At 52.9% G+C, this 10,986-nt stretch overlaps 1 protein-coding gene across 1 annotated transcript in view; it reads left to right on the top strand.

The window, feature by feature from the left end:
- SLC22A14 (solute carrier family 22 member 14) overlaps positions 1-5,491 on the top strand; it is a 15,214-nt gene extending 9,723 nt beyond the window's left edge. The window contains exons 7-11 of the mRNA XM_023732201.1: positions 109-206; positions 438-652; positions 2,712-2,892; positions 3,505-3,714; positions 5,305-5,491. Coding sequence (XP_023587969.1) covers positions 109-206; positions 438-652; positions 2,712-2,892; positions 3,505-3,714; positions 5,305-5,491 — 891 coding nt within the window. The remainder of the gene's footprint in view (positions 1-108; positions 207-437; positions 653-2,711; positions 2,893-3,504; positions 3,715-5,304) is intronic.
- Positions 5,492-10,986: the final 5,495 nt, after the last annotated feature.

Here is a 10,986-nt window from a genome sequence, read left to right as displayed (position 1 = left end):
GGGCACTGTGGGGGGCAGGCGGGCTGTGGGGGACAGGTCGCGGGTCTTGTGGAGGGGAGCAAGCTAGGGTCTCGGCTCCACCTCTGACTAGTCCTGCTGGTCCCGTAGATGCACCTGTCTGGAAAGAAAACGAATAAGACCCCCGTGCTGGCCTTCTTCAGCAACAGGCACCTCCGCAAGGTGGTCGTGGTGATGGGCTGCCTGTGGTGAGTGCTCGGGCCGGCTGCTGGCCCTGCAGAGGGCTTGGAAGCCAGGAACACGGAGGGCAAGGGGATGGTCAGGCTGCCAGGGAGCAAGAGGCAGGAGCCACAGGCAAGGCCCGGAGATCACAGACCTCTGTGCGAATGTCTCCCCTCCGTCCCCCCCTGCCCCCTCTGTCTTCTGCCTCTAAGCCTTGCTCTGTGTGTGTGTCTGTCCCTCTCCTGGCTTTGTTCCAGGTTCTCCGTCGGTTACACCTATTTAACACTGAGCTTCAAGATGAAGGATTTTGGCGTGAGCCCCTACGCCCGGCAGATGATTCCCAGCCTCCTGGAAGTGCCTGCCCGGCTGTGCTGCATCTTGCTCCTGGAGCACCTGGGGAGGAAGTGGACCCTGGCTATGACTCTCCTGCAAAGCTCCCTGGTGTGCTTGCTTGTCCTTCTCCTCCCACGAGGTACAGCTCACCAGGTGGCACCCTTCTCCGCCCAGCTTCCTCCTCCCTCTGACCCTCCCTGAGTGCACCTGCCGGCCCAGCAACCTGAGACACCCGGGGGTTGGCCTTCTGCACCCAGAGCCCACCCACGCTGAGGAGGGTGCCCCTTGGGAGCAGGCTCCGTCCCGGGGGCACTGCCTGCGTCCCGGCAGTGGGAGGGCCCAAACAGGGCCCACGCACACCCTCAGAGGCCTGAGAGAGGCTGGCCCGTTGCCCAGAGCCGTTGTCCTTGTCCGGGAGAGCAGCCGTCCTTCTTCCACCTGATTCCAGTGCGTGTCCAAAGCAAATCTGATGGCTAAAAGTGAACAGATGCTGGCAAAAATATTTTGCTACCCCTAGCTCTGCCTCTCATCTGTAGCTCCTTTGACTGGGAAAAACCTGTTCTGTAACTTTGAAGGACCCTGGGTGGCACAGTTTACGCTCAACTATGAACCCAAACTTTGGTGGTTCAGACCCACCCGGCAGCTCCACGAAAGAAAGGCCTGGCGATCTGCTTCCATGAAGATTGTTGTCATTAGTTGCCACTGAGTTGATTCTGACTCATAGTGACCCCATGTGTGCAGAGTAGAACTGCTTCATAGGGTTTTCAAGGCTGTGACGTTTCAGAAGCAGATCTCCAGTCCTGTCTTCCGAGGCCCCTCTAGGTGGCTTTGAACCACCAACCTTTTGGCTGGTAGTTCAGAGCTTAACCATTTGCGCCACCCAGAGACTCCCAAGAAAACCCTACTGAGCAGTTCTACTGTGTAACACATGGGGTTGCCATGAGGTGGAACTGACTCCACAGTAATGGGTTTGGTTTTTGGTTTTGGTCTGTAATTTCACCAGGAAAAATAACCCGCCCGCTGAAGACCGAGCGTAAGACTAGGCTAAGCTCTCAGGATGTTCTTGTGTGGAGGCCTCAGTTTCCGGACTCAGTGCCCTGCTTGCCACAGGGCCGAGAACTAAAGAAGGCAGCAGGGCAGGGCTGGCAGTTACCCTGAACATTTCAAAGGGCCCTAAGTCAATGAATAGAACCCAGGTCACAGAGCTGGAGAGTAGCAAGGCTGGGATGTGGCCGTGAAGAGGTCATCGTACACACACTTAGGATTGCTGTCTGCGAGAGCCCTCTCGGCTGTTCCAGGATCAGCCTTGGGCGCTCCCTTTCTCTGGGGAGTGGGCTTGTGTGTGTCTGAAGGGGCCCTCCCCGCCTAGATGTTGGCAGTGTTGACTGGCAGTTGGTGAAAACAAATCGATTATTAAAAGTGGGTCTTTGTAAGTGAATCAAGCAGAGATATTTTAAACCCTCCAACATGTGAGAGAAACTGGGAATAGAATTCCCAAAGGTGAACTAGATCTCTGCTTGCGTCCTGGCGCCAGAGTGGGGTGTGGGGTTGGGGCGGGGTCCAGCAGAAGCGGACAGGGAAAAGCCGCAAACTGTCCAGATCCAGGCCCGTGGGCAGGGCCTCCAGCCTCCAGCTTCACCACGCCCGCAAAACGGGCTTCGCTGGGTGCTGGCTCTTTTCTTTCTCCCTCCACGTACATGTCCAGCTGCCCAGAACTGGGCATCCTGGAAGGCCTAACACCAGTCCTAGCTGCTCAGGCCCCAGTCCACCCCAACGTGGATGAAGGGGAGAGTTGGGAGCAGGGCCTAGGTGAGAGAACCCTGAGCAGGGACCTGGCCCACAGGACACGGGGGGAGTTTGCTGAGCGGGCCTGGGTGCTAAGTGGATGCCCCAGGAGGGAGCGGCAAGTGGGGTGAGGTGGGGTGAGGCAAGCTGCAGCTGGGTGAGGATTTGGAAGAGAAGAGAGAGCACCGAATGGGGGCTGGGTCCGGCCTGGTGATGGTAGCCTGTGAGGCCAGCGGGGCCCCAGTGGAACCCCCCACCCCTGCTGACCAGCTCTCCTACTGCAGATGTCCTAGTTCACGGCCTGGCTGGACGTCAGACAGGCTGACCCTCCTCTGGCCAAATGCCTGGGTCTGCTGACGGGCTGACCAGGGGGTGGGGACAGACTGTTTAGATGCCTCCTGGGAGGGACGGAGGGAGGGCTCCCCCCACCCCACCCCGACGGGGGGATGGGCCCAGACTCAGGTGGCCATGTTGGCTGGCCACAGGGTTGAAGTTCACGGTGTTCTTGGTGATCCTGTTGGGAGAGTTCAGCCTGGCCGGCTCAGTCACCCTGCTCCTCATCTACACCGCCGAGCTCTTACCCACTGTGCTCAGGTACGGGCCTGGGGGTGAGCGGGGTGAGCGGGCCTGGGGACGGCCGGCCAGGAGCAGCATTCATAAGAGCAGCTGAACTTACTGAGCATTTACCTGGTGACAGGCGCTGTGCTAAATCCGTGGATTACCCCTCTTACCCAGATCTCCCCAATGCTATCACGACGAACCCTATTGCAGATAAGAAAATCGGGAGGACAAGACCCTTGCTAATGCTCAGATGGAGCCGATGGCAGGGCCGGGATTCGGGCCCCGGCGGTCTGACTCCAGAGCCCCACCCGCACGCACTCCCTCTGAGCTCAGACCCTTCACCCCCACACTGATGGCAGCTGTGGTCCCTGCCCACCGGGTGTCACTGCCCGTGCCTCCTGGCTCACGCCCACACAGTGCTGTATGGTTCTATTTCTCCCAAGCCTGAGCCCCCCGGAAGCAGACCCAGAGAAATCCTTACCTACTTTGAATCAATGGAGAACGCAATTCTCCAAAGTCTTGCAACGAGCTGGGACGGGGCGGAGACTGGAGGGTGTGGGGCTGCAGGGGGGCGGCTCCCTTCTGCCGGCCCTGAGCCTCGGGGCCTGGGGTGCCTCCCAGACAAGCTCTCACTTCCCCTTCCAGGGCCACAGGTCTGGGGCTGGTGTCTCTGGCCTTTGCGGCTGGAGCCATCTCGTCCCTGAGGATCTCGCTCATCAGCCAGACCCCCTCCATCCTGCCTGCCAGTCTGTCCTGCGCCTTGGCTCTCCTGGCCTCATACCTCTGCTTCCTGCTGCCGGAAACGCAAAATCAGCCCCTCGCCGACAGAATCAAGCACATGTCCTCACAGTTAAGGTGGGTGTGCGAGGTCTGGGCTCCGGCCAGCACAGAGCCTGCTCCCGAGCCGTTGTCACGGAGAGTATGGCCGACACTGTCCACCGCTGCTCCGTGGTCAGAAGGCCTAGCGACACGCAGGCCACCCTGTGGCTTCAGAAGCCTCCTAGCTCCCCTGGGTGTCTGCCTGCTTCCTTGGCTCCGGCCCAGCCTCTGCCAGCTCCCTCCCTGCCTGGTTCTCCTCACCCAGCCTGGCCAGGTCCTCTCTGTCCTCTCCCCCCAACCAGGAGGCAGCTGTCTGCCTGTCTGGGCTGGACACTGCCTTTGGAGATGCCTCCAGGGGCGCTGCAGCAGTGCCCTGGCCTCCCTCCCTTCCCAGAGCACAGGGGACGGGCGTGGAACCAGCTCTCTGAATAGCTCTCCTTTCCTGTCTGAACGTCCAGGGCTCTTAAGGACCCAGGTTCATTCACGACTCTGGCCTTGGCGCCAGTAGCTACATTTGGGAACTGGATTCCACCCAGCCCCTCTGTGGGCACTGCTGGCCTCTGGAGGGGACTTGTCTTGCTTGGCAGAACCACCCCTCCTGGGATTTGGGCCAACAGAGCCTATAACGCTCTCCCGAACCTGAGACAACCTGAGGACCAGTGAGGTGCGGAGGTTGCCTGAGGTCCCGCAGTGCCCTCTGCTCTGTACCAAAGCGGTCGCTGCCTCTGGTCTTCCTCATCCCACCTCCCGCTTCCCTCCTCAAACTTTAGGCTAGGCACTGTGCCAGGGGCTGTACTGTCAGAGGTAGGTGGGCTCCACCCTTGAGGAAGTCATCGTCTGTGGGGAGACAGATATGCAAACACTTATCACATGCAGGCTCTGATGGAAGGATGTGCAAGACCTACAGGAGCCCAAGAAGGAAGCACCTTCAGTGTGGAGAGCGAGAACAGGCTTCAGAGGAAGTGGCATTTGAGTAGGGCTTTGAAGGATGAATAGGAGTTTGCCGCAGTATAGAGAGGAGGAGTACGACGCAACAGAGTAAAGGGCATAATAGTTAAGAACATAGGCACTGGAGCCAAAGGGCCTGGATTTCTGTTTCTGCGCCACCATTACCCAACACCTCTGAGACTCGGTTTCTTCGTTCGTAAAAATGATATCATGGTAATAACAACAGCTGCCGCTGACTGAGCATGTCATGTGTCAGATCCGGCCCTCATCTCACCTTGCCGCAAAAACCACATGCGAGGTGGGTCCTATCGTTAATCCCCCATTATACAGATGAGCAAGCAGAGGCACAGAGAGGTAAAGCCACGTAGTCCAGCCTTCCTCTCCTACAGAGTTTTCGGGAGGACTGAACCCACGCAATGCAGTTGGCAGGGTGCCTGGCACATAGCAAGCGCTCAGTACGTGTTAGCGATGAAGATGTAGACAGAAACCTCGAGCCATGGAAGAGTGAAGGGCCTGGCCAGGGTTGGGCGATAGACCAGGTCTGACCCTGGAGGTGAGGGTTCCTCACGGGCCCATCCAGAATCTTGGCTGGGACCTGCAGGTGTGGGAAGGCCCCACCTTGCAGGGAATGCAGTGGCGGCCATGGCTGCAGGGCCTCAGCGTCGCTGCTTTGCTCAGCTTACAGAAAAAGATGAGCCAGGAAGACCCCTTGGAGACCCTCACTGAGGATACGTCGTCTGAGGATGTGAGCGAGGAGGCAGCCAAGAACGCGGTTCTCAATACCATGGTTCAGAAGGTGGACTCCGACATCCTCGTCACCATGCCACAGCAGCCCAGAAAGCGAGCCGACAGGCAGGACCCCTGAGGCCAGGCCCCCGACGGTCTCGGGCTGGAGTTGAGCGACTGGGGGTCAGTCCAGCTTAGGGGGCAGGGCCAGTCCTGCTCCGAGGCTGGCCCTTGAGATCCAAAAATGCCCCATTTCGGGAAGCTAGAGTGTGGTATGTTCCAATAAAGCTGCAGTGTTGGTCTTGAGATGACTCAGATCCAAACTGGCCGTGTCCAGAGAACCCAGTGGTCCTGGCCTGTGGGAAGGTGGGCCCGACAGGCTCCCCCAGGCTCCTAAGTGTCCTTGGCTAAACCCTTGGGGACACCAGAGAAGCTCTCTGGGAGTGCCTGGGGGTGGGCATGGGCAGGACAGCACCCCCAGGCTGACTATGTCCCTAGCCCAGGCGGCTGCTAGCGGAGTGGGCGCCCAGCTCCAGCACGGGCCGAGGGCACATTTCAACCCCCACCTTTATGCACCGTCACGGCAGAGATGGATGGTAAAGGCCCAATGAGAACTCGTCCCGTTGGTACCATTGCACAGGGCTTTTATGCATCTTCTCCCTTTGATGCTCCCAGGTAAGGATGTCCTTGGGGATGACCCCATTCAGTCCCCATCCTTGGGGATGCCTTCCCTGATGGCTCCTGCCTAGCTGACCACTGACCTCCGCCCCAGAATGAGCCCCCACACTGCAACTCACCCTGAGGGGGGTCTGCCTTCCCAGACAGCTTTGGGGTTCCCCCAGGGAGGCTCAAGATACCTCATCCTTTAGCCAGACCGGGGAGGCCTTGGGGACAGGCCCTGTCACCCCCTCCTCCGTCCCTGGGCGGGGAGGTCCCTAGGGTGGGCCTGGGTCTTCTCCTCTGCTGGCGCCCGGTTGTTGCAAGGCCACGACCTTGCAGGGTGTAGCTCTGGTCTAACTCCCGGAGCCTCTGTGGGAAGGAGGACTCAGAAGAACGCCAGCGCTCAGGAAGCGTGGGCGGCCAGGCCCAAGGTCTCCGGGCCAGGGGGAAGTGCCACGAAGCAGAAAGCGGTCTCAGCGCTTCAGGCTCTTTGGGTCGAGGACACAGTTTTGGTGTGCCCTCCAAGCTTCCGACAGTGAGAAGCGGGTGCCCCCGCCTTCGCCATTCAGTTTTGATTTGTGGTCTCTTGGTACTTTACGGGGTTTCCTGGGATTGCCTCCAAAGTGGGGCTCGATGAGCCCAGAAAGTGCCTTGCAAAGTGTTCACTCACACAACACTAACCAAGACCAGTTGCCTGACTCGTGGCGATTTTTCAGAAGTAGATTGCCAGGCTTTTCTTCCGAGGCACCTCTGGGTGGGTTCAAACTGCCGAGTACTTAACTGTGTGTCCCAGGGATGCCCGGGATGCTTTAGTTTTCCATCCCTCGCTGCCTTTTCTGGGGAGGCCTGTCTGAGCTGTGAGGACCAACGTATAAGCCCCGATTAAACCCAAAACCAAAACCTGTCGGCGTCAAGTTGATTTTGACTCCTAGTGACCCGTAGGACAGAGCAGAACTGCCCCACAGGGTTTCCAAGGCCGTCAGCTTTACAGAAACAGGCTGCCACGTCTTTTTCTCACGGTGCTGCTGGTGGATTCGAATCGCCCCCCTTTCAGTTAGCAGCCAAGTGCTTAACCACTGTGCCCACCAGGGCCCCTTCATGCTCAAGCACTGGGCCTCAAATCCTTTTGCCAGAAGAACCAGCCAGGGCTGCAGGGGACAGGGAGAGGAGATTGGTCAGAAAACTGATGGGACAGCGTGGGTGTGGAAGAAGCTGTCAGCAGCGCCTGCTGCATCCTACATGACCTTAAAATTTTCTTAGGTGGCCAGGAGTTGCCAGTCAGTTCCAGGTAGGACTGACCTGGTTTGTTTACCTAGCCAACCAGTCCTTGCTGAGTTGACTCCAACTCACGATGACCCACGTGTGTCAGAGTAGAACTGTGCTCTGTAGGGTTTCCAGTGGCTGCTTTTTCAGAAGTAGATCACCTGGCCTTTCTTCCTAGGTGCTTCTGGGTGGACTCGAATCTCCAACATTTCCGTTAGCAGCTATTTTAGTCATTTAGTGCTGCTATAACAGAAATACCACAGGTGGATGGCTTTAACAAAAAGAAGTTTATTCTCTCATGGTCTAGTAGGCTAGAAGTCCAAATTCAGGATGTCGGCTCCAGGGGAAGGCTTCCTCTCTCTGTTGGATGTGGAGGAAGGTCCTTGTGAATCAATCTTCCCTTGGTCTGGGAGCATCTCAGCGCAGGTACCCTGGGTCCAAAGGTTGTGCTCTGCTCCCAGCACTGCTTTCTTGGTGGTATGAGGTCCCGCTTCTCTGCTTGTTTCCCTTTCTTTTTATCTCTTGTAAGATAAAAGGTGGTAACAGCCCACACCCCAGGGAAACTCCCTTTACATTGGATCAGGGATGTGACCTGAGTAAGGGTGTTACAATCCCACCCTAATCCTCTTTAACATAAAATTACAATCACAAAATGGAGGACAACCACACAATTCTGGGAATCATGGCCCAGCCAAATTGATACACACAATTTTGGGGGGAAATAATTCAATCCATGACAGTAGCCAAGCACATTAACCATTTGCACCACCCAATCCTTGTTCACCTACTCAATGGCTAATACCACCTAGAGTCTGACACGATATATTTTGACAGACTATAGATCCACGCTGTCCCATACGGTAGCCACTAGCCAGATGTGGCTACCAAGCACGTGGATGTGGCTGCTGGGCCACATGGACATGGGTTGTAACTGTAAAATACACACTGGATTTTGAAGACTTGGTACAAAAGAAAAACGGTAAAAGAGCTCTTCATATTTTTATATTGATTATATGTAGAAACAATATTTTGGATATATTGAGTTAATAAGATCATTATCTTCACCTGCTGTTTTAAACGTTTAAAAATCTGACTGCCAGGTATTTTTAAATGACACGCGGCTTGCATTTGCGTCTCATGTTATATTTCCACTAGATAGCGCTAGCCACAAGGTTCCTTTTATTGATTTCACACGGCACTGTGATCACACAGGCTTCTTAGTCTAATATTGAAAACGAAATGCCAAAATTGCGTGGACGTTACATATTGGCAATAAATTCTCTTTCCCACAAATCCAGTGCCTTTATGCTTCAATAATATGTGTCACAGAGGTCAGCAGGAGTCTCCCTGTGTGCAAGGATAAACAAAAAAACAACAAACCCACTGCCATAGAGTCGATTCCAAAACTTGCGATGTTACCCCCATGCCTGGGAATCCCTGTGAGGGGCTCTCATCTCCCTGGTCACGGACTGAAGCTGTGAGATTCTCATCTCATCTGTACCTTTTCAGCTGTTGAGATGTTTCTACCACTGCCGGGGCATTGACCTAAATGTGGACCCAGCCCTTATCATAGGTTGCCCCCTCCCCCTCAGATTCCTCCCTGCCCCCCGACACAGGACGCCACTCACAATCTACCCAAGAGCTAAAGGCGAGGGGCTGTGCGGCCTGAGGGTGAAGTAGCTCAGGACTGGGCTACACCCCTGGGCCCTGGGTAGAAAACTCAGCCCTATAAATCTAAGTCCCAAGCCCGGAGACTAACTTAAAAACTTGTGAATCCTGTAAGGTTGCGGCAGATGCGAACACTAGACTGATTTATAGCAATGTTGCTGGTACTCAAGACTCGTGGCTTTCCAGGGAAGACAAATCTTACTGAGGATGAACTTGTAAGCAAAAATTACCGAGCACATGAGGAAATAAATGAAACAAAAGCAGAGTCAATAAACCGTCAGTGAACCAGTGGTGACGGAGCTCTCTGAAAAGCAGAGCTTCACATTTTATTTAAAATGTTGAAAGAGCTGAACTATTCTAACCCCTAAGACATGATCTTGGAAAATGACACACAGAAATCCTAGAAATGAATAGCATAGTAACTGAAATTGCTTATAAAATGCATAACTTTTAAAAATTACATTTTCTAACTGACTTTTGCTAGTGTATAGAAGAAACAATTGGCTTTTGGAAATTGATTTTATACCTAGAAATCTTGCTAAATTCTATCATTCATCTAATTTTTTTCATAGAGTTTTCTGAATGGACCATCATATTGTCTGTAATTATAATGATAATTTTTTATCTTCCTGCCAAATCCTCAGACTTCATTTATTTTTCTTATCTTATTGCACTGGCTTGGATGTCTAGTACATGCTGAATGGAAGTAGTTAGAGTATAGATTTCTTAATCTCGAAAGAAATGCTTTCAACATTTTAACATTAAGTATAATCTTTGCTGTACAATTTTATAGATGCCCTTTATTAGGTTAAATAAATTCTCTTTCATTCTTGAATTTTTGCTGAGAGTTTTTTTTTTTTTTTTTGATTGTGCTTTAGATGAAGGTATACAGAGCAAATTAGTTTCTCATTAAACAATTAATACACATTGTTCTGTGACATTGGTTAACAAACCCACGACATGCCAGCACTCACCCTTCTCAAACTTGGGTTCCCTATTACCAGCTTTCCTGTCCCCTCCTGCCTCCTTGTCCTTGTCCCCAGGTTAGTGTGCCCATTTAGTCTCATTCTGTTTTATGGGCCTGTCTAATCTTTGGCTGAAGGGTGAACCTCAGGAGTGACTTCAGTACTGAGTTAAAAGGGTGTCTGAGGGCCATATTCTTGGGGTTTGTGAGTTAGAATTTTGTTCTACAAGTTTCTCCAGCTCTGTCGGAACTCTCTATTGTGATCCCTGTCAGAGCAGTTGGTGGTGGTAGCCGGGCACCATCTGGTTGTGCTGGACTCAGTCTGGTGGAGGCCGTGGTAGTTGTGGTCCATTCATCCTCTGGACTAATCTTTCCCTTGTGTCTTTGGTTTTCTTCATTCTCCCTTGCTCCAGAGGGGGTGGGACCAGTGGAGTATCTTAGATGGCAGCTCACAAGCTTTTAAGACCCCAGACGCTACTCGCCAAAGTAGAATGCAGAACATTTTCTTTATAAAATATGTCATGCCAATTGAGCTAAATCACTAAGAGGTTTTTTTTTTTAAAAACTAACAAACATATGTTGAAATTTTAGGTGACAATTTTAAAATCTGATAATGTGGTTAAATATATTAATCAGTTTTCTAATCTTAAACTAACCTTACATATTAGGAATAAACTTAACCTGGTCAAAATCCTCTTTTTTTTTTTCTGCTAAATTTAGTTTGTAATATGCTGCTTAGGATTTTTACAGCAATGTTCATGAATGACATTGATCTACTTTTTTTTTTTTTTTTGGAACTGTCCTAACTTCACTCAGCATAATAATAACAAAAAAAAGGTCCCTGGGTGGTGCAAATGGTTTTCACTTGACTACTAACATAAAGGTTGGTGATTTGAATCCACTGGGCAGCATTACGGAAGAAAGGCTTGGTGATCTGCTTCCATAAAGATTTCAGTCAACAAAACCCTATGGAGCCCTGGAAAACCAAATGAGACTAACGAGGTACAGGAGTCCAGTGACAAGGGCCAGAAGGCAGAAGGGGACAAGGAAGCTGGTGATAGGGAACCCAAGGTTGAGTA

Source organism: Trichechus manatus, unplaced genomic scaffold (assembly GCF_000243295.1).
Source record: "Trichechus manatus latirostris isolate Lorelei unplaced genomic scaffold, TriManLat1.0 scaffold00049, whole genome shotgun sequence".
Lineage (NCBI taxonomy): Eukaryota > Metazoa > Chordata > Mammalia > Sirenia > Trichechidae > Trichechus > Trichechus manatus.
Note: the sequence above shows the minus strand (reverse complement) of the source record. Positions and strands in the feature narration are given on the sequence as shown.